The sequence below is a fragment of the Dysidea avara genome, chromosome 5 (genome assembly GCF_963678975.1).
Source record: "Dysidea avara chromosome 5, odDysAvar1.4, whole genome shotgun sequence".
Taxonomy (NCBI): domain Eukaryota; kingdom Metazoa; phylum Porifera; class Demospongiae; order Dictyoceratida; family Dysideidae; genus Dysidea; species Dysidea avara.
The window spans coordinates 23,801,748-23,826,277 of NC_089276.1; the positions used below are offsets into that span (position 1 = coordinate 23,801,748).

General features: G+C 39.8%; 1 protein-coding gene across 1 annotated transcript; it reads left to right on the forward strand.

Moving 5' to 3' along the window:
* Positions 1-2,227: 2,227 nt before the first annotated feature.
* LOC136255754 (uncharacterized) lies at positions 2,228-17,654 on the forward strand. Its single transcript, XM_066048629.1, has 3 exons — positions 2,228-2,348; positions 3,925-4,278; positions 17,611-17,654. Exons 1-3 carry the CDS (start codon positions 2,303-2,305, stop codon positions 17,634-17,636), a joined length of 426 nt encoding a protein of 141 aa, XP_065904701.1. The 5' UTR covers positions 2,228-2,302; the 3' UTR covers positions 17,637-17,654.
* Positions 17,655-24,530: the final 6,876 nt, after the last annotated feature.

Genomic DNA, 24,530 nt, shown 5'->3' on the forward strand with positions numbered 1-24,530 from the left:
ATACATGCACATTTGATTCACTATTACACACACATAGCAAAAGAACAGCTGCACATGTATCACACAATTGATCAGCTTTACATGTCTGTTGACTGAGCCACTACCTGTGCAATATAGTCAGGTGCCCAAGTGTCAAGTTCCTCCTGGAGTTGGGCGATATCCCATGCATAGGAGATGGTGAAGGTGAGTTACACAAAGTTCTACCTGAATTGCTTAATCAAGAGTTTATTGTTGAAGTTTGCATCATGTTTTGTTTGTGCATGTGTGCATGTGTTTATGGGAAGCAAGATAATTCCCAACTGTACATGTTTTACTTAGTGGGTAATGCATCAGGTAGAACTTCAGGTACCCACACCTTTATCTTTAAGACGTGATACAGCCTACTAGTCCTTTTCAAGGTAAAAAAGGTGCACAGGTGTCCTAGTGCTGGTTCACTGTACAGTTAGGCATATCATACTTATGCTAGGCAAATGCTGCTTGTGTGTGTGTGTGTGTGTTTTTTTTTTTTAAGAACCTGGAAGATTTTCCTGCTCTGACTCCTAGTACCTGCAGTACTAGTGAGTATAGCACACAGCTGCAGGTGTCCCATGAGTGCATTAGTGGTAGCCAAAGGTTATGATTTACTTTTTCGTGCATTGTGTCTGTGTCTGTGTGAGTGCTAACTACAATGCCTTTCCATTACACGGTGCACTGGTGATACAATTGTATAATATCTAGCACTGTATGAAGTTTTAATGAACTGCCTTATTGAAAAATTCAAGTTCAAAAAACAAGTCAGGTTAGAATTTAAGTCATGTATTATGCTGTGTTTGCTCTATTCCAGTGTAAATTTGCCTTTTAAAATTATTTTGTTATGCATAATAGTATAGGAATATCAAAAGCATCTTTTGAGTTGTAAGTGTAGTGTGAGTTTGCGACGTACATGTATGGTACCTGAAATAATATCATCACCACGGTAAAGATAATTTGAGCTGGTCTGTCCTGGTCTTGTCAATAACTGAAAAGCCATCCACTGTTGGTGATGTGTTGCTACAGTAAATGGGACATTTTAAAAGCATTTCAATACAAATCCTTTGATTTGAGCGTTTTTTGATTCAAAATGTATACACCAATGATTTCTTAGTGGACCAAAGCTAAATGAAGAACAAAAGGTTCATGTAAGTATGAAATAATAATCAGTTGTACTTCTTACAGTGCAAATTGTTCCGGAAAATGAGAAAAATAATGCATCTTGGGTAAGATGGATGCACTTGGGTACAGATGACAAAATGCCTCTAGATAAGTTTCAACTATCCATGCTAACTTTATTGTGTCAGACTGCTTTACTTCAAGGGAACTACTAATACTACATATGTCCCACAGCAGTAAGAAACATTCCCAGTGCTGATCGCTTGTTTCTACTAATGGTTCAACAATAAATGGTAACAATTGTACCAAAGTCATCATCTGAGAAGCTGCATAACATAATAATTATGCACATTATATGTATAATCAATGACTTCATAATAGAGAGAGTATACTCATGCAATGCTGTCTAAAAAATCATCACTTGAAGGTAACAAACAGGTAATAAAACTTGCCTTGAGCATGCACACTTAAATATTATGCTATTCAAATACCGTTATTTTTTTCAAACACAGGGCATACTCCAATGAATGTCTCCTCAAAGTCTTATGATGATCAATGCATGCAATGTCAACATCTATATCAATCAGGGAGGCCAAGTGACCAGTTTGAATATAGTTATGATTAATTTTTGACATGATGCAATCACTTTACACAGTGTGTTGTATACTCTCCCTCCCTACTACAAACTTGTATTAATGCTTTACAGCACAAGTGCTGAAGGTCTGTAGGACACCTGATCCTACAGCCTGTTTAAAGCTGTTACATAAGGTGTATTTGAAAAGTTGGGCAAAGGAGAAAAAATTCCAAGACTGGACCTAGGTAGCTAGCCTCGAACCTGCAGCCATCCGATTAACAAACTCTTAAAGAAAGAAATAATGATACAAAATACTGTGTAACAAACTATCGTTTGGTTTGTGCTTTGCAGCGCCCGTAAGATAATGGCTAATTAGAGTAGATCTATAAATAACTCTAATGGTGGACCACGTGAAACCTCCCCTAGATCCGACCCTAGCGCCACTCCGCCTCGCGATCGGTTTCTATTGGACATCTGTGATGTAACGGATTCTAACCTGACCACACCCCTTGCTCTGCGGGCGCGTGTACTGAGTTGGTGGAATCAGTGCCGGGGCACGAATTAGATATCGTACAAGTACTTTACTACTTGCGGGGGGATATGATACTAAGTTATCTGCTACTTGTACTCTTCTGGAGCACTAGAAGTAAGTTCAGTATCAGTTGCAATTGAGACTATGTACTAGTCGAATCTACGCCCATAACCTTGACCAGCCATGTCTCACCCTGTGTGAGGAGTGTTGATGTACGTGTGTTTGCACGTTTTCACAATTGCGCAAATACCATGAATATCCATGCTTTATTTCGTTTGTCTATGTCGAGGTCTGTGCGGCTAAACTCGAGGCGGCCCCTCCGGATATTCTGCCGGCAAACAGTTACGTTTATTTGAAGATGATACATCATAATTACACGTACAATAATATTACCAAGAGTCTAGTCTCAGGGTTACCAAGTTATTAAACAAGTAGTATAACTGGAGCCCTAGCAAGGCAAAAAGAAACTAAAAAATACAATTATAGCACTAAATAATTACACTAATCAAAAGTTCAACAGATTGACTACGCTGATCCCATGATGCTGAAGCCCGAGCATAAAATATCCTGTACGAACAGGAGATGGTAACATGAGCTGCCTGCTGAAATATACAACGTATTGTACTCTTCGATAGATGGCACACATTGCTAAGTCTTGTAACAGTCACGGGCATCGTGAAATGGCCTAGATCAGCTAACAACAACCCAGATGGCCTAGATCAGCTACCCACAACCCCTTGTTGAGTGCTTTGAGCTGCCACAACATGTGTCATGAAGCTAATTGGTTAGGCTACTTGTTAATTCTATGTTTCAGATCCCCCTCCGGCATTGCTATGCCTCACCACCTAAATTTGGTCATTATTATGAGTTTTCACAAGTGTATACAAGTTATAAATGAATTACTTACATATCTAGGCAGAAAAGAAGGCTAGATGGCTGAATACTAACCCCAATGTCAGGAGAAGGGACTTTAACCCTTTTGTTAAGATTATGATAAAAGATTGAGATACTCTAATAAAGCATTCAGCTAACTCTAATAATCAGGTGCATATAAGATTGTAATGAATAATAAGCTGGCTGCCCGCATTTGTTTAGATTAACTTTCTGATCTGAAACATAAAATTAACAATAAGTGGCCTACACAAGCCAAATAGGTATACAAGAGCATAGTTTATTTGATTGGTTACACTTATGTACTTAATCAGTAGAGTGAATATAGAGTAGTTACTAGGTCATCAAAACGAGCATTGTAGAATGAGAATTTAAATACCTTCTGTCTGCAACTCAGAGGAGGTACGACACATGTTAAACACTATCAAAAAAGAATTTGTGTCAATTGACTTTTGAATTGATGCTTTGTCTGGCTTTATGGGATTATGTGGATGCCATGAATATAATTTCCAGTGCTATTCTAATATACTTATTATATTGTATACTGTGCAGGAATCATGTATGATTATAATGTACATAATAAAAGTCTCTAAATCATTACAAAACTCAGTGTATGTGGGAGTGTCAATTATGTTCTAAGGTAGTAACTAATAAACAATGTAGCTGTTTTGCGTACAGTATTGTCTATGTCCTGTGTGTTACATATGAAAAATGATAAGTGAAAAACCGATCTGCCTATTCCAACTGTTGGATGTATATATATATATATATATATATGCTTTATTAGCTTCTGTCACAGGTGTTGCTGGCCAGTTCACAGTCACCATTCTCAGTGATCCACCCGGTATACCAGTTGATGATCAACCTAACACATTTGACTATCCCATATTGAGTAGTGTCACTCTTACATGTATGGTAACATCAAGTGATGGGTCACCATTAGACATAGCATCATACCGATGGAGAACTACTGGATGTTATACTAATGCTGGTCATCGTGGTGGAAAAGCAAGGTGTTTTCCTAATGGTCAGACAACACAAATTGTCTCTGAAAATGATCTGACTGCAGAGGATGCTGGCACTATTAGGTGTGAAGCATATATTGGTGATGGGGTGTATCATATTAGTAATGAAATAACACTCCGTATATCAGGTGAGATGGTAGCTTGCACTACTGAGTGTTTAACTACTTGTTATTCAATGATGGTGCATGTTGAAAACTACATTGCTTATATGTACACTTTTTAACCTATAGAAACTAACTCTTGCTGTAGTGAATATTCACATAATTATACGTAGCACACTTGCACTGTGAAATTGTGGATGGCAAGCTGCTTTAACTTGTGTAATTGTGCTAGCTTTAAACAAACTCTGAAGCTTTGTTTATTAATGTTCATTCAGTTTATATGTAGTTTAGATAATCATTGGTATCATGTTACCACTAAGTGCAACCCATTTAATCACATGACAAATTTCTTCCATATTTGGTTTTGTATATAAATAGGTTTTTTATTATACCACTGCATGTGTGCTTGGAGCTTATTGTTTTGTCATGACCTATCACTTTGATGAAGATGAACTAAAATATAATTCAATACTGTTATTCCAATCAGGCATTTATGTTCACAATTGTTGTAATATTTAAATGGGAGGTGTGGTAAGTAGTGCACTCAGGCCATCATCTAGGAAATGACTCAAGGGGGAGGGTGCAAAAAAGAATTTTATGAGAATAAGGGGACGATAGATCTAGAGTAAAGATCTGTGTGCTTATCGCACATGGCATCTAGGTGGTGTGAGGCATACCCACTAGGCATTTTACACACTCAGATTGCTTCTGGTACATTCTCAGGTAGTGACTGTGGTATGAACAGACTTCATGCATACACGTGATTCTAATGATGTAATGTATGTTATGTAACACATACTGGTTGTACCGGTTTACTTGGGATAATTGTGTGATAATCTAATCAATAGTTGTTGTATAATCCGACATGGTGTCAGAAGTGTAATGAAACATGGCCTCATATCAGTTTCCGCCGCCTGAAATTTTTAACTTTCAACGTCCAGATGAATGGTCAAAGTGGAACGGCACTTCGAGTGCTTTCGAAATGCGTCAGGCCTCGTCAAGGAAGATGAAGTGCAACAAGTCAGTGCCCTATTGTACTGTATGGGAGAACCAGCGGACGATGTACTCACCTCTACTAAGATTTCTACCGAAGACAGACAGAAATACGCTTCTGTTGTGGGGAAATTTGACGACTACTTTAAAGTGCGTCATAATGTTATATTGGAAAGAGCTAGATTCAACCGACGAAATCAGCTCCCTGGTGAGTCCGCTGAGCAATACATTACAACCTTATACAGCTTAGTTTCAACATGTGAATATGGAGGACTCATGGATCAATTACTGCGTGACAGGCTAGTCGTGGGTATAAGGGACACTGCACTGTCTGAGCACCTTCAAATGGACGCTGAATTGGACCTCGAAAAGGCCAAGAAGATGATTCATCAGAGAGAGGCGATAAAAGACCACCATCAGCTACTACTGGATGGTAGGCGGAGTCACGTGGATGAAGTGAGAAAGAAATCACTAAGTGGTAAGAAGACTGGCACCCACAACCCAGCCCAAGGTGAAGGCAAGACTCAACCTGATCGACAACCCTGCAAACAGTGTGGAAAGCACCATAGCTCTACTGAGAAGTGTCTAGCACGCAATGCTACGTGTTACAAGTGTCAACGCAAGGGCCACTTCAGCTCACAATGCTTGACAAAGTCTGCTCCAACTGATGAACTAACTACTGAGACTGTTAATGTTGACCAGTTCCTGGGAGTAGTGAGCAGTAACACAGATTCAGCGTGGCTTATCACAGTGCAGTTAGAGGACAAGGGAGTCACATTTAAGCTGGACACAGGGGCTGAGGTTACGGCTATCTCTGAGGAAGCTTACAACTCCCTCAAAAGAGTCACTTTACAGCAAGCTTGCAAGTCACTTTTTGGACCAACCACAATGCCATACAAGTGTTGGGACAGTTTCAAGGCAAACTGGGAGTTGGAGACAGAACTTCAACAGAAACAGTTTTTGTGATTCGTGGTCTCAGAAATAATTTGCTGGGTCTACCAGCTATTAAGTCCCTTCAACTTGTGTGCAGAGTCGACACAGTGTGTAGTGAGCAGGAGATCCAACAGAGGTTTCCTAAAGTTTTCAGTGGGTTAGGAACACTGGGAGAACCGTATGTGATTAAGTTGAAAGCTGATGCTAAGCCATATGCCTTGTTTACTGCAAGGAACGTCCCAATACCATTACGTGATAAAGTACGTGATGAGCTGGAGAGAATGGAATCCATTGGGATGATTGCCAAGGTCACAGCACCAACCCAGTGGTGCGCAGGTATGGTAGTTGTACCGAAGAGTACAGGGGCAGTCAGAATATGTGTTGATCTCAGACCTCTTAATGAGAATGTATTAAGAGAGCCCCACCCCGTCCCCACAGTAGATGAGACATTAGCTCAATTGTCAGGTGCTAACATATTTAGCAAAGTTGACGCAAATAGTGGTTTCTGGCAGATTCCACTGTCAGAGGAGTCACAGCATTACACCACTTTCATATCTCCCTTTGGTCGTTATTGTTTTAGGAAGTTACCATTCGGAATTGCTAGTGCACCAGAGTTGTTCCAGCGAAGAATCAGCACAGTCCTGCAAGGTCTAGATGGTGTTTTATGTCATATGGGTGATGTACTTATCTTTGGAGCCACTCAAGCAGAGCATGACCACCATCTGACAGCAGCTCTCAGCCGACTGGAGGAAGCTGGAGTCACTCTCAACCCCAGTAAGTGCAAATTTGGCTGTAGTTGTGTTAGTTTCCTAGGTCACATTGTTGACAAGTCCGGGATTCGAGCAGATCCCAGTAAGACATCTGCTATTCTCCAGATGGAGCCTCCCAAAAATGTGCCTGAGTTGAGAAGGTTCCTAGGCATGGCCAACCAGCTAGGAAAGTTTTCCCCACACTTAGCTGAAATTAGTCAGCCACTAAGAGAGTTATTGAGCACAAGACGGTCATGGACCTGGGGACCGGATCAGCAAGCAGCCTTCACACAAGTTCAGAAGGAGTTGTCTCAGCCAACAGTGTTAGCCCTATATGATCCCAAGGCACCCACCAAGGTGTCTGCAGACGCATCGTCTTTCGGACTAGGGGCAGTCCTCCTTCAGCAGTTTGATGACCAGTGGAAACCAGTAGCCTATGCATCTCGGTCAATGACAGAGACTGAACGCCGATACGCCCAAATCGAGAAAGAGGCATTGGCTGCCACCTGGGCATGTGAAAGGTTCTCAAACTACATACTAGGAAGAGAGTTTCAAATTGAGTCCGATCATAAACCCCTTATTCCGTTACTAACGTCCAAGGCACTTGACAACTTGCCATCGAGAGTGTTAAGGTTTCGATTACGACTGGCAAGATTTAATTACACTGCTATTCATGTGCTGGGCAAACTTCTCTTTACAGCTGATGCCCTTTCCAGAGCACCAGTAATGGAAACTAGTGTTGACATTGATTCTATGGCACTACAACAAGAAGTAGAAACCTTTATAGAGAGTGTCACTTCAACTCTACCAGCAACTCAAAAGAGACTGGAAGAGTACAAACAGTCACAGACCCAAGATGCTACCTGTTCCCAAGTACTTAAGTACTGCCAAACTAATTGGCCAGAGAGAGGACAAGTGTCAGGTGACCTGGTTCCATATTGGAAAGTCAGAGCTTCACTCTCAGTTTGTAACAATTTATTATTGTACAATGACCGTATTGTTGTTCCCCTCTCGTTACAGAATGAGACACGTACAATGACCGTATTGTTGTTCCCCTCTCGTTACAGAATGAGACACTGCAATGGCTCCATTAGGGACACCAGGGGATACAGCGGTGCAAGCTGAGAGCAAAGACATCTGTGTGGTGGCCAGGTATCTCTAGACAAATGGAACAGATGATTCAGAATTGTCATACCTGTGCTAAAGAGGTGAACTACCGTAAGGAACCCCTAATGCCAACTGAGTTACCTGAATTTCCCTGGCAAGTAGTAGGTTCTGATTTATTTGAGTTAAGAGGTGTTCCCTACTTATTAATTGTCGACTATTTTTCACGGTTCCCAGAAGTAGTTAAGATGTCAACTACCACATCGACTGCCATCATAGCAGCAATGAAGCCAATATTTTCAAGACATGGCTTCCCTGAAGTATTGTGTAGTGACAATGGCCCTCAATATGCTTCATTGAAAATGGCTGAATTTCTCTCTAGCAATAACATCCAACATGCTACCAGTAGTCCTCATTACCCCCAGAGTAATGGCATGGCGGAGAGGTTTGTACAGATAGTGAAACAACTACTGAAACAATGTGAAGACTTGAACCTAGCTCTACTCACTTATCGAGCAACACCTTTACCTTGGTGTAACCGTAGTCCTGCCGAACTGTTGATGGGGAGGTGTATCAGAACAAGCTTGCCCCAGACTGACAAACAGCTCACTCCGCAATGGCCTTACCTTGAAGAGTTTCGAAAGAGTGACCAAGCACTCAAGATGCGACAGAAGAAAGACTTTGACCGTCATCACCGTGTACATAAACTGCCAGACATTCCTGACAATACTAATGTGTGGGTCACCTCAGGAGAGACCCCAATACAAGGACAAGTACAGTCCTCGGCTGGTGCTCCGAGATCTTATATTGTGGAGACACCAACTGGCAGTGTCAGATGGAATAGAAGTCAATTGAGAGCTGTACCTGATGTACCACATCTCACAATGACTGAGTCTACAACTCCAGAACCTAATAGAGTCATGACTCGTATACGGACTGGTACACAGATTCATCCTCCTGATTGTTTGAACCTGTGAGGGGAGATGTGGTATGAACAGACTTCATGCATACACATGATTCTAATGATGTAATGTATGTTATGTAACACATACTGGTTGTACCGGTTTACGCGGGATAATTGTGTGATAATCTAATCAATAGTTGTTGTATAATCCGACAGTGACATGCCCCTCCAGGAAATTTTTTATGTATTTTAGACTCTCAGGTTGCTTCTGGTCATTCTCAGGTACGTACCTGAAAATGACCAGGAGTAATCTCTCAGGTTATTACTGCATAATCTTGATGCATTCTGATGCACTTTCATTAAACTATTGAAAAGGGAAGGTGAGAGTTTGTCAAGAGGGGAGAGAGGTAAGCTGCCACCATAAATGAAACCCTGGTGGCACTATTCGAAAAAGTACAAAACTTGTCTGGCAGTTAGTACATCTCATGATATGGAATTTGAGGGCTGGAAGCAGTGGATCAGTGGTTAGGGTTTTGAGTGTGTAGTGGTCTGGCCAAATATTTCAGCATTTTGTACACATTTTAATTTTTTCTATCCTGCTGTATTTGACTAAATTAACTGTGTGCTTCTTACATACAATTATTGCTTTTGTCCAATCTTTTCAAGCTACAAAAAAACTTATAAAATTAGTTTATCTACATACTGAGTTCTAACTTATTTTCTATAGGGATGAAATAAATGTCACATTTTGAGAGCTAACCATTCTTTTTGAAGCAACAAACTAAATTTCCTATATGTGATGTAATCTGCAAGAATCCCACATAATCACACAATTAAACCCAATTTTACAGTAGAATATATTAAACACAAGGTGGTGAAATAATTCCGAATTATAAAAAGAAATTCTATAAAATTTTGAATTCTTGTTTTACAATGAAGGAAAGTGCTAACCACAAAAACCTTGGCACCATCATATTCCCCAAAGAGAGGAGTTCCAAAATCTTTGTTTTATCTAAGGAGATGAAGACATGAGCATTAGCTTACTTTGTGGTAGACATGTGGCGTGATGTGTGGTTCATTCTCATCTTTTTGTCACATTCCATGGTTTTAGGACGGACCTGTAAGACATAATTTAGGCGACAGAGGATTCACCTGTTCAGAGGAGTGTGATGGTGATTATTACATATTCATACAAGACTGCATTTGTAAGTTATAGATGTTTTATTCAGCGCTTGTAGTTTTTTTTTTCTGTACAACTTTATCTTTCTGTTGTTGCCACTGTGTAGTGCTAGAACTTCTAAAGCTTAGGGCTCAAACTTCAGTTCACTATTCCTTTGGCCAGATAGACAAAGGACATGTAATAAAATGGAATTTAAGAAACTACATCAAGTGTGGTGTTCTTACAGATCCAATCACTATATTTTTTGACAGTTATCTGTGTAATGAACTAACTTTATGTAATGTAATGACTGACTTTATTACTGTATCACATGACACTTAATATTTTTGGGAGTGTAAAAGTTTGAGCACGTGTGTATTGTTATACTTAACTGCTGCATCTGTGACTGTTGTATTAATTGGTCGTTATTAGTCATATTACACTGTTAGCAGAGACTGGTTTGTGAAATGGCCACTACAAACATCAGTATTTCCTAGTCCTTTTCAGGTGGAGATGCTCAATAGTGGTTTCAGACATTTGAAATTTGTTCCGATGCAAACAGATGGGACACAGCAAAGAAGGTGAAGAAATTGTCTACCTTACTTGAAGGGGAAGCTTTAGCAGCATGGATGGAGCTAACCGATGTATAAAAGAACGATTATATTGTTGCAAAGGACAAATTGATTAAGAAAATGGCGCCACTAGAATTTGTGTCATTGGAAGAAATTCAAAAGCGATCGATTTTTCCTGGCGAATCAGTTGGTATGTATGAGCTGAAAAGACTGCTACAGCAAGCAATGCCAGAATTAACAGCCGATGTGAGGAAACAAATGCTGATTCACCAATTCTTAGCAGGATTACCCATTTCACTGAGTCGTTGACAACTTAGAGCGAGTGGTAACATGGCAGACCTTGATGAACTTGTTCAACATGCCAAGATCTTGATGATAGTGGATAGTGGTGAGAGGCAAACTGCGGCGGTTCACTCAGGCACTTCTGAAGTATCAGAACTGAAATCCCAAATTCAAGAATTGACAGCACAAGTGGTAGCACTGAAATTAGCTTGGAAGAGTGACAGGAACCCACTGCAGTGCTACTACTGCAAGCAGCCTGGCCATGTGTAGTGATATTATCCAAACTGAGTCAGGGAACGTAGGTGTTATATCTGTGGCAGGCCAGGCCATATTGCCACCAACTGCTAGCAGTCAGGAAACAAGAAGGGGATGTCCCTGGGGGACAATTGACGTCCCTAATATGTAAGAGCCCCACACGTACTGTAATAGTAGCAACCACTAATATACAAACAGCTGTAATTATGGACACTCTACCTTGGAGGTAATGCTTGATTCCGGTTCTTCCATATCCTTGTTAGCACAATCTGGTGTCGCACAAATGACTAACATCATAGAGAAACCAGTTCCAAGGATCCTGTTGAGAACAGAATCAGGTGTACCACTTCCTACTGTTAAGTGCATCACAGCATCTGTGCTGATCCAGAACATGGAGACACCTGTATAGCACAATTTTGTGGTTAGTGATCTTATTTCTCATGCTCTTTTAGGACTTGATTTCTTACAGCATCACAACCTTGTTCTGGATTTTTCTGAAGAAACAGTTCAAGTGTACCCCAAGAAAATACAACTACCAGTGGAACATCATTCAGCAGTTAAAGCAAATGATGAATGATGCCCAGAGCAGCAAACCGCATGTTGGTATGATAGCAGCTCTATATACTGACTCCAGTGTAATGCCAGAAGAGTGTGTTATTCCTGATTTTGGTGCTGCTAATACTTATGAACTACCTGAGAATTGCGGTGCTGATTTTAAACAACTGGTGGAAGAACACAAAACCTTACTTGGCATCATACCAGGAAAGACCACACTTGGCTGTCACTACATTCTAACAAAATGTCTGCCCATTCGTGTACCTCTGTGACACATTCCAGGCCACATAAAAGAGAGTAGTAGCCCGTGGTTTTTTGTACCCAAGAAATCCGGAGAACTAAGAATATGTGTGGTCCCTTAACAACTTATTTCTTGCCTCTCCCTGATGAGGTACAAACTAATACTGCTGTGTTTTCCACTTTAGACTTCCACAGTGGATATTGGCAACTCCAAGTGGTGGAAGCTAATCATCCTAAGAATGTTTTCTGCCCTGGACCAGGAGTGGGCCTCTATCAGTTTTGCCACATTCCATTCGGGTTCTCAGGAGCACCAGTATCTTTCCAGAGACTAATGGACTCTGTTTTGCATGGCCTGCCATTTGCATCAACATACCTGCATGACATATTGGTCCAACACCAACTGATGTCACCACCCTTTGTCAATTCTTGGCCTTGCTTCTTATTATAGAAGATATATACACAAATTTACTGATGTTGCTGCCCCACTTCATGGTCTTACACAGAAAGGTGTGTCATTCGAATGGGCTTCTGCTCATGACAATGCATTTTCATTCCAAACAGTCAAGTTAACACAATCACCTATCCTGCCTTATCCAGATTTTTCTCCTAGCGCTCCTCCTTTTGTGTTGCAGTCAAATGCCTCTGCTGTGGGATTAGGAACTGTGTTGGAACAAGGAGGCCATGTGATTGCCTATGCCAGCTGGACATTGACCAAAAGTGAGTCAAATTATAGTGTTATACAAAGAGAGTGCTTAACTGCTGTAGTTGGTATGAAACAATTTTGTCACTATTTCTTAGGGTATTCTTTTACTCTGATGACAGACCATGTACCACTCCAGTGGCTGTCCATACAGAAAATGGAAGGTCTCCATCAGCATTGGGCCTTACTGTAGCTGTGCAAGAATATACCTTTGACATTAAAAAGGGACAGAAAACACCAATGCAGATTCATATTGTCACACAATCCAGTATCTGTACTACACTCAGTTGTAACATCCTCACAACCTGACATACAAGTGGCTCAGTTAGAGAATCCAGTTGGAAAATACAAAAAATGGCTGTGAATATCCTGGGAATGTCTAGATCTGGGGCAATGTTGCTTGTGTGATATGCCATTTCTGGCAGACAAATCTATTGTAAATATTATCCATGCAAAAACAGCCAAGCTGTATAAAAGGGTACAGCCTTCAAAAAGCCTGGGTGAAAAAGTTGTGAAATCAAAGGTGGTAGATGTTAATGAAATGTGGCTGGATCTGCAAAAATCCTACATGCTAGTGTAAGCCTAATTTTACAGTAGACTACAATAAACACAATGGGTGAAAGATTTACAAAACTGATTTAAAAAATTCCATAAATTTTTTGAGTGCTTATTTCAAATGAAGGAAGATGATAATGGCAAACCCCTTGGTAGCACCATGATCCCCAAAGCAAAAGGACCTCAACAATCTTTGTTTTGTGTTAGTGCTCCCAAGGAGATTGAACATATGAGCATTAGATTGCCTCACATTTATTGTTATTGCTTTTTTCTCATGTTTTCACCTTCATTCTGGTCATAGGAAGGGCCTGAAAGACAGCAATGGATTCACCTGTTATTCGATGGTGTAAGTTACATCTCAGTATAGGACTGCATTTGTGAGTCATGACTGTTTGATTACGCGCTTGTAGTTTATTCTCCGTATTGTCACAGTACAAATTGCTTTTTCTTTTATTGCCACTTTGTAGCACTGTAACTTCGAAAGTTCTTGGCTTTTAGAACTGAAATTTCAGTTGACCATTCACTAGGCTATCTAGATAAAGAAAATGTAATAAAATGGAATTCAAAAAATGTTCTAACATGGGGTTCTTGCAGATCCTGTCACAAATGGCTCCTATGATGTTAATACTAATAACATCATTGCAGTCATTTAATGGCCACCACCTTTGATTTCACAAATTTTTTCACCCAGGCTATTTGAAGGCAACACCCTTTTTATACAGCTTGGCTGTTTTTGCATGGATTTCACTTCTTTTTATATGTAATAGTTGCAACACAGGCATGAGGGCTTTGCCTGATATGTATGTTCAACAGCCTGAGGGCTGAGGGCACACATATTAGGCAAAAGCCCTGCCCCGTGTTACAGCTAATATGTAACACTTCCAATCTGTTTCAGGCTGATAGCCTGCACATGACTATCATTCACCCAAGCCATTACGAGTGCAACCACTAGATATATTATATTTGCATGCCTAAAAATTTTGATTATGGGTCAGCAGCTAGTACGTTCTGATTACATTCGGTTATGATGATCATACAAATCCTAGAGACATCATGGAGAATTTTGGTTATGCAAGTTTAATGTTTTAATAAGTGTTATTGAATTGTTTATGGAATAATTATGGAGTTTTCTAAAGGCCTAGATAGGTAAGCTTGTTTGTAGAGTGGTTACTTCATGCAGAGTGGTAAATTCGTGATGGGGGAGTGGTCTGTATTTGGAAACATGCAGAAACGCTTGGTAAATAAGCTATAGTACTAGTTCTCACCTTAGCCCAACGTTTTTCAACTTGTAGGATAGTGAGGACAACAAAATGCTCTCTGTCTGAGTGGTTTTCATGGCAAGATCCAAGTCATGCATACTAATCACGTGAGTATTAATCGATCTCCACAATCAATTTTGGTCTTAAAGTCTATATATTCACTGCCCGGTTGTAGCCCAGTGTATATTCAGATGTAGCCCGGGTAAAGTTGCCAACTGGGCTACATTGCGAATGTAGCTCGGGCAGCTCCTTTGATCTGAGATGTGAAAGTGATACATTATATATATATATATACCACAAAGCCATACATTAACTAGCTCTGAAATTTACTTTTACACAAATCATTATTCTTCTTATCTCCAGATACAATGACAATCATATATGTAAGACAAACTAGTGCTCTACCAATTTGTAAATGGCTCAGGGCACAAAGTGTAGGCTTGAGTCTGTTATGCTCCAAAATTTGCCTATTATGCTTTTTGGCATTTCCCCAATTTTCTGCCTATCATGCTTGTCTTTATGCTTTTCAGAAATGCATTATACTTTTTTTTCTAATAAAGAGAGTTCTTCATATGATAGAAAATGAATGTAAAGTGTCACTTCAACTTCAACATACAAAAATTAGCAATAGCATTTCACAGCAAGAGATCTGGGGGCAAATCTATAGTCCCTTAGAAGCTGCAGATATTTTATTGTCTAATATCTTTGTAGTTTTGTATGCAAATAATTACTCATAAAATAATATTGATCGTAGATTTTCTGAGTTTTAGCAATTGGTATTCAAAGTACAGCAACTACTCAGGGAGAGAGAGAAAACGTCTTGTTTTATTAAGACAACATACATACATATGTACAGGGAAGGAAAAGGGGCCTAGACTCAGGAGTACACAGCTAACTGAAACACAGGTAGCTGGATCCCTGGCAAGACAAAAAAAACCGTACATTACAATATACATACAATAATTATTAACTAAAAATAGTTAGAAGTTCCGTAACATCCACAGCCCTGATGCGCGAGCATTGAAAATTCTGTAGGAGCATGAGATAGCAAGTCGAGCAACTTGTTCGAAAATAGCTCTGACAGGACATTTTGAAGATAACAAACTTTACATAAATTAGATATAGATGATGGTAAGAAGTGACCTAGACAGCTAACTTCAATAGTAACTAATGTACCAGATAAGCCAGTATGTTCAAGATCCGAAAGTAAAGGACCATAGTGAACTTCCTACCTGGAGCTGGCATCCACAAAGTGTTGTTCTGTATTGGTAACTACTGACAGTTCCATTAAGATGATGTGATCACTAGAAATCAAGACTATATCAGGTCTACTTGATGTTGATGATAAGCTTGGTGGAACAGTGCTCGGCGGGCTAGTGCTAGCTAAGTGGCCAGGGAGATCAGCATATAATTTATAACAAGATGATAAGTTCTTCTTATAATATTATGCAACTTGCATTTGCACCACCATGCCGAGAACATATTAGCCTCCTGGGGTAAACACTTAATAGTTCTCATCCTCTCTGTTGCATGCAATGACTGTTCTATTAGAGTGTTTGACTGTTCTGTTAGAGAATCTTGACCTTTTTGAAATATTTTCCTGGTTTGATATTAACCTCAGCCTCACTGCAAACCTTCACTATTTTCAATGTTCAGACATTTACTAGCTATACTGACTCATCACTAACCTTATTATCATCCTCGTTATCACCAAAGCTTGATTGGAAGACAATAGCTAGCTAGCTATTGTCTTCCAATCGAGCTTTCAATAATCATAATCATCATAATATCACATTTTATTCAAAATCAAATGATGAGACACATTAGATATAACTATAAACTGCTTTGCCATGCCTTTGTGCTAGTTGGCACATGACTGCACATGATGTGTCCTATAAAACTCAAACCCACAATGAAAAGCACTGACTTGTTCCGTCGAATGTAAACTTATAGTAAGAAGATTGTAGTGCATTTTACTACTCGTTGTCAGGAATTGTTTCACCATTCAAAACAGGTTAGCCCTTGACTTCATTATGCCAGCATTATGCTTTATGCTTTTCATCCCCTATTATGCCAAAAATTACACTGGCATAATCGACGCAAGCCAACAAAGTGCCTGCATGCTATTTATAACAAGTAAAAGAAAAAAATTAGGAATTTTAAACTAGAGTTGGGATCAACTAGAATATACACCAATAAAAAGTACTGAAACAAGGAGTATATGTGACTGGATCTGTGAAAACCGGACATAATTGCACAAGCCTAAATTTACAGTATAAAGCATTGAATATATTGGGCGAAATACATACTTGCGTGTTATTGAAAAAAAATATGTAAAATTTTTGAACACCTCTTTCTTAGTGAAGGAAGGGACTAACAATAAAAACCTGAATATCATCTTATTTGCCTGCTCAAGAGGAGTTGGAAAATCTTTGTTTCGTTGCAGTAGACCCAAGGATACATACATTATGAGCATTTGTTTACATCACATCAAAGCAATCAATTTTTCATCACAAATTTCACCTTTGTGTGCAGTGAAGAAGGGTGAGTAAAGGAACAGCTTACCCAGTAATTGATTCCCTGTTCATGGCGAACACGATGGTGAAAATATTAGCTCTGTACTGGTAAGTTACAACCATTTTTGTAAGTGCCTGTAATTTATTTTTCCTATACTAGCTGTACAAATTGATTTTGTGATGTTGCTACTTTGTAGGACTGTAACTCCCAAAGTTATTGGCATATGAAACTGAAACTTTGCCAGTGGGTACACTTGGCTAAGTAGATTATAAATATTTAATAAACAGGAATTCTAAAAATATGCGATTATGTCCGGTTTTCCCAGATCCGGTCATATATTGGCACAGCAAATTACTGTTACCACAAAAAGAAGATACTGTGCTGTGGAGTTTCCGTGATTGAAATGCACAGTAGGGATATACACTTCTTTTGTGTTACAGTAATTTGCTGTCATAATATACCAACTCAAGCTTGTTTCAGTACTTTTATTGGTGCACTATGTATATTCTAGTTAATCCTTACTCTTAGACTAGTTTAAAATTACTAATTTTTTTATTTTACTTGTTTCTGTTCTTTTTATAGAATTGGTGATCAATCTATGTAACTAGTTTGTTTCATAAAGATGAATTGATATAGCTATGGGAAGTCAATCAAAGAAGACGCCATCAATTTTTTGGTTGAACATAAAATGTAATATTTTTGCATGTAAATCGGTGTACTGATATTCTACAACAATTGATTGATTTATACACCTTATGGTTTAAGACAGGGGCGGAGAACAGTACTCAAAAGTGGAGGGGGTGGCTGTAAGTTACAAAGTGTTTCAAAATCATTAACTGTACCTTCATGCCAATAGCTACTAAGGGTGTAGGCCCACAGGAAAACTTTGAGATTTGAATGCTTTTAGGTTGAATCTGAGAGCGTTTTCTGTGGTACATGTGTACTTGAATAGGATACTCCTACAATATTATGCCAATGACTATCATTAAGATATACTGTACAACTAGATTGCTACATCAGTAAATGAAGGCATTTTAGATAGACTCATGCTCTTGAATATATGTGACTGGATTTAGCAAATGAGCGCAAGAGCCAAAAATGAGATAACACCAGCATGGTGTTGCTGTACTATCCAGCTAACAATTTCCATATCAACTTGCCTTCAACTTGTTTGGTCTGCTTTTGGTAGACTGTTCTCTGGCGGCCTGTATAACCATGTCAAACGTCTGTACAGGTCTGTGAACAACAGGGAAGTGCTTTGGGGGTTCATACACTCTGGACAGACGAACAGGAGCTGAATATGTGATATATGTCTGTTATTGTGATATTTAGTCTATTCCCTGCCTCTGAAGGGTTGTTTTGTGGTCTGGTGCCTTCAATTACCATCCTCGTTCCATTTTGTAGTCTATCTCTTTCCCAACCCACCATCCCTACACTCCGCCCCTTTTTGAGGACTGGTGATACAGCAACACTGGCAAAAAACCTATCTTAAATGTCAGGAAACTCTACAAGGATTACTTTGGCCACCAGGTGCTCTTAAAGGCTGTGAATTACTCCATATTTGGTAAAAAATCCATATGTGTGGCTGCCAGGGCTGGTTAATAACAATGCTTTAAATTATTAAATACCTTTTTTTCTATGAATCAATAATGCACCCATAAGGGTGATTTCCGAAATCCAGTAACATATGTGTTAATAGAGACAAATTGCATAGCAGGACCAACTTATGACCATTCCGCTGAATGTTCTATTAGAGTAGTTAGGTGACTGCTCTATTAGAGTATCTTGATCTCGTGCACCCCCAGCACTGATTTATGCAGTATTCCATTCTTGCATATCAAGACACATAGTAGTGTGTTGTGCGGCCCAAGAAGCCGGTGCGCAACACCCGTGAGTATATTGATAGGAAGAACAAAAATGCAATTTTCGCACCTCCGTAACTCTGTGCTGCCTTGATGAAACAAAATGATTTTTTACTGTGGACGCGCCTGCCAACTTCAGTACTCCACATACCAAATTTGAGCGGAATCACTTCCAGCGTTCCCGAGATATACGACTTCAAAAGTTGGCATAGTTTTTTTTTTCTTATTATTTTTATTTTTCTTCCTCTTTTTGCACTTACAAAAACTGCTATAAAACACGAACGCTATATCTGATTGCCTTGAAATTTGGCACACAGAAGGGGGATATAAAGGCGCATCGTGGTACCAACTTTGGCTGGATTACGATAAACAGGCAAAGAGTTATTAGCAATTATTCATGAAATAACACCTATATGTTGTCACGCCTACAGGGTAAACTGCTTATGGGAAGAAGTTGAAAATCAGTGGGTGAATAAGTTAACTATTGAACCTCAAACCTTTTGTGATTTGAAAATAATTGAGCTAAAAATCAGGAAGATACAACAAAAAAACCAACAGTATGTAACAATTATGCAATCGAGATTAGCTAATAAAAAATGACTACTTTCCAGGCCTACCAGAAAAACCACTTGGGGTAATGCTTTGAAAATCACTGTACAGATGGAGTAATCATCTTAGAAAGGCTCTTAAATGGTGTAGAAGAATCAGACTTAAAGCCACGGAGTTATAACACGAAATCCAACTTGGTGTAGCAGGTGCGAGATCGAGATACTCTAATAGAGCAGTCATCCTAATAGAACAATCACCCTGAAGAGAATTCAAGAGATCAGCTAGAGACAAGTACCTGTATAGAGATCAGCTACAAACAAATCACCCTGTAGAGAGTTCAGCTACACAAAATTCACCCTGTAGAGAGTTCAGCTACAACAAAATTCACCCTGTACAGAGATCAGCTAGAAGAAGTTACCTTATAGAGAGTTCAGCTACAAACAAATCACCCTGTAGAAAAATAAGTTAGAAGAAGTCACCTTGTAGAAGTTCGGTTACAAAGAAACCACTATGTAGGGAGTTCAGCTACAAACTAGTGACGCTGTAAAGACATCAGTTAGAAGAAGTTACCTTGTAGAAAGTTCGGCTACAAAGAAACCATCATGTAGAGAGTTCAACTATAAACAAGTGACCCTGTAGAGACATCAGCTTACCTTGTAGAGAGTTCAGCTGCAAACAGATCACCCTGTAGAGAGTTCAGCTACAAACTAATCACCTTGTAGAGAGATCAGCTGGAAGAAGTCACCTTGTAGAGAGTTCAGTTTCAAAGAAACCATTCTGTAAAGAGCTCAGCTGCAAACAAATCACCTGTACAGAATTCAGCTACAACAAATCACCCTGTAGAGAGATCAGCTAGAAGAAGTCACCTTGTAGAGAGTTCAGTTACAAAGAAACAACCACGTAGAGAGTTCAGCTGCAAACAAAAATCACCTGTAGAGAGTTCAGCTACGAAAAGATCATCCTGTAGAGAGTTCAGCTACATGAAGTCACCTTGTAGAGAGTTCAGCTACAAAGAAACCATCATGTAGAGAGTTTAACTACAGACAAGTGACCCTGTAGAGACATCAGCTAAAAGAAGTCACCTTATAGAGAGTTCAGTTACAAAGAAACCACCATGTAGAGAGTTCAGCTGCAAACAAATCACCTGTAGAGAGTTCAGCTACGAAAAGATCATCCTGTAGAGAGTTCAGCTACATGAAGTCACCTTGTAGAGAGTTCATCTACAAAGAAACCACCATGTAGATAGTTCAGCTGCAAACAAAGCACTCTGTAGAGAATTTAGCTACAAACACATCACCCTGTAGAAAGATCAGCTAGAAGAAATTACCTTGTAGAGACTTCAGCTACAAAGAAACCATTCTGTAAAGAGCTCAGCTGCAAACAAATCACCTGTACATAATTCAGCTACAAACAAATCACCCTGTAGAGAGATCAGCTAGAAGAAGTAACCTTGTAGATAGTTAAGCTACAAACAAATCACCCTGTAGAGAGATCAGGTAGAAGAAGCCACCTTGTAGAAGGTTCAGTTACAAAGAAACTACCATGTAGAGAGTTCTGTAATAAATATATGTATCATACAGTACGATAGTACTGTATATTAGGGACATCGAAGGTGTGGGGGCAATCCGTGATATAATATAACCCAAAAACCTGCCACGATTTTTCCTCACAATGACATGAGAGTATTGGTTGGGTAAAACCAAGCCTAAAAGTGTCTTCAGATCGACTCGAAACGTTTGCGTCAAGTTGCTACAGAATTTAGGAAAAAAATTTATTCAACAGAATTTTCTACTGCCTGCCTGCCTGCCTGCCTGCCTGCCTGCCTGCCTGCCTGCCTGCCTGCCTGCCTGCCTGCCTGCCTGCCTGCCTGCCTGCCTGCCTGCCTGCCTGCCTGCCTGCCTGCCTGCCTGCCTGCCTGCCTGCCTGCCTGCCTGCCTGCCTGCCTGCCTGCCTGCCTGCCTGCCTGCCTGCCTGCCTGCCTGCCTGCCTGCCTGCCTGCCTGCCTGCCTGCCTGCCTGCCTGCCTGCCTGCCTGCCTGCCTGCCTGCCTGCCTGCCTGCCTGCCTGCCTGCCTGCCTGCCTGCCTGCCTGCCTGCCTGCCTGCCTGCCTGCCTGCCTGCCTGCCTGCCTGACACCTTCAGTCAAGCGTAGCGGAAAAGTGGCTACAGCTACAGCCCTAATTTTTTTATAGAAACGTTTCTAGTTCGCTTAAGAAAAAACCTTTTGTATATTGATAAGTATACAATGCTTTTGCAATTGTCTTACCTTTTATCCTTCTTTACCATGGCCATCAGTCAAGATTCTACCGATAGTTAATAGACTACAGTACGGCTTCCATACCAGTGTATATCGCATCAAACTATTCGAATACACGTTGTCGCTGGTTGCACCAAAAACGCACGCGTATGTGACTCGCTGTTGATATCAATCAGAGAGAGCAACTCATGGCGAACTATATAGCAATGTGTAAGCCAATAAATATAGTTTATTTATAACAATGTTAAACCGAGTCGGGTCATCCAGGTCCTGCTTTACAGATTATTCAGGTCTGACCCCATGTGCTAAATTAAATGTGGACGTGTTACTGGCTTCTTTCGTGAGCCACGCTCACTTACGTAAATTACAGTCTGTAGACATGGTAGCCACGTCCATTCATCTGTGTGTAAGTATGCACGAATCCATGCCCACTTACGTAAATTACTGTCTGTAGACATATGGTAGCCACACCCATTCATCAGTCCATAGGTATGCACGAATCCACGTCCATTATTGTCTGCAGCTTATGTAGAGCCACACCCACTGATCAGTTGTTATTGTATGAGTCATAATCTAGTATAATAGTGCTGTGAGTAACTCAGCAGATATTTAGTGGTCATGAGCTTGCAAAAAAAAACTTCACAAACAATGCACAGTAGGGATATTCACTTCTTATTGTTTTACAGTATTTGGACATTACGTACTACTCCGATCCAGCTTGTTTCAGTACTTTTTATTGCAGCATTAAACACTGTCCCTAATCTAATTTAAAATTCCAAATTTTTCTTATACTTGTTATATATAATTTGTTCGTTTAATGATAAAATTAGAAATATTTAAAGTATTTAACATCTGCTTCATCCTTTCTTCTTCCTGTGGTAAAGAAAAAAATAGGTTTAAAAAGCCCCAAAGCTGACCATAGGCCGGCTTTGGGGTATACAAATACAAAAAGAAGTGAAATCTAATCCAAAACAGCCAAACTGTAAAAAAAGAGTGCGGCCCTCAGAAAGGCTATGGTGAAAAAAGATGTGAAATCGAAGGTGGCAGCCAAAAAATGGCTGTGATGGTAGGTTAATGGTTACATTTTAATAACAACAATTCAGGTGAATTTGGTGCCAAGACCAAGCGGCACAAAATTCACCTGAATTGTCGTTATTAAAATGTAACCATTAACCTACCATCACAGCCATTTCTTGGCCGCCACCTTGGATTTCACATCTTTTTTCACCATGGCCTTTTTGGGGGCCACACCTTTTTTTACAGCTTGGCTGTTTTTGATTAGATATCACTTCTTTTTGTATTTGTATACTGCAAAGCCGACCTATGGCTGGCTTTGGGGCTTTTTTAACCCATGTGTTTTTTTCTTTACCACAGGAAGAAGAAAAGAACTTAAAGAAGATTTTTAATGTTTCAATTGTTTTTGATTTTATTAGTAATTATATAAATTATATACATATATTAATTACATGCCCATTATTCCCCACAGGATATTTTTTTGCAGTTGATCTCTCTACTGGGTGACTTGAAATGTAGCTGAACTATATACAGGATGGTTTTTTTGTAGCTGAACTCTCTACAAGGTGACCTCTTCTAGCTGGTCTCTCTACAGGGTGATTTGTTTCTAGCTGAACTCTCTACAGGTGATTTGTTTGCAGCTAAACTCTCTACATGGTGGTTTGTTTGTAGCTGAACTCTCTACATGATGGTTTCTTTGTAGCTGAACTCTCTATAAGGTGACTTCATCTAGCTGAACTCTCTACAGGGCAATTTGTTTCTGGCAGAATTTTCTACAGGGTGATTTGTTTGCAGCTGAACTCTCTACATGATGGTTCCTTAGTAGCTGAACTCTCTACAAGGTGACTTCGTCCAGCTGATCTCTCTACGGGGTGATTTGTTTCTAGCTGAACTCTCTACAGGTGATTTGTTTGCAGCTAAACTCTCTACATGGTGGTTTCTTTGTAGCTGAACTCCCTACATGATGGTTTCTTTGTAGCTGAACTCTCTACAAGGTAACTTCTTCTCTACAGGGTGATTTGTTGTAGTTGAATTCTCTACAAGGTGGTTTGTTTGAGGCTGAACTCTCTACATGGCGGCTTCTTTGTAGCTGAACTCTCTACAGAGTGATTTGTTTGCAGCTGAACTCTCTACATGATGGTTTCTTTGTAACTGAACACTCTACAAGGTGACTTCTTCTAGCTGATCTTTCTAGAGGGTGAATTGTTTGTAACTGAACACTCTACAAGGTGACTTCTTCTAGCTGATCTTTCTACAGGGTGATTTGTTTGTAACTGAACTCTCTACATGATGGTTTCTTTGTAGCTGAACTCTCTACAAGGTGACTTCTTCTAGCTGATCCCTCTACAGGGGGATTTATTTGTAGTTGAACTCTCTACAAGTGATTTATTTGCAGCTTAACTCTTTATGTGGTGGTTTCTTTGTAGCTGAACTCTCTACAAGGTGACCTCTTCTAACTGATCTCTCTACAGGGTGATTTGTTTCCAGCTGAACTCTCTACAGGTGATTTTTTGCAGCTAAACACTCTACATGGTGGTTTCGTTGTAGCTGAACTCTGTACATGATGGTTTCTTTGTAGCTGAACTCTTTACAAGGTGACTTCTTCTAGCTGAACTCTCTATGGGGTAATTTCTTTGTAGCTGAACTCTCTATATGATGGTTTCTTTGTAACTGAACTCTCTACAAGGTAACTTCTTCTAGCTGATCTTTCTACTGGATGATTTGTTTGCAGCTGAACTCTCTACATGGTGGTTTCTTTGTTGCTGAACTCTCTACAAGGTGAATTCTTCTACCTGATCTCTCTACAGGGTAATTTGTTTGT

Bases quoted from the DNA above. Each gene is read 5' to 3' on its own strand.
- LOC136255754 (XM_066048629.1), top strand. From the start codon at position 2,303: ATGATACTAAGTTATCTGCTACTTGTACTCTTCTGGAGCACTAGAA. The intron at 2,349-3,924 runs GTAAGTTCAGTA...CTTCTGTCACAG, and splicing joins ACTCTTCTGGAGCACTAGAA to GTGTTGCTGGCCAGTTCACA. The intron at 4,279-17,610 runs GTGAGATGGTAG...TTCTTTTTATAG, and splicing joins AATAACACTCCGTATATCAG to AATTGGTGATCAATCTATGT.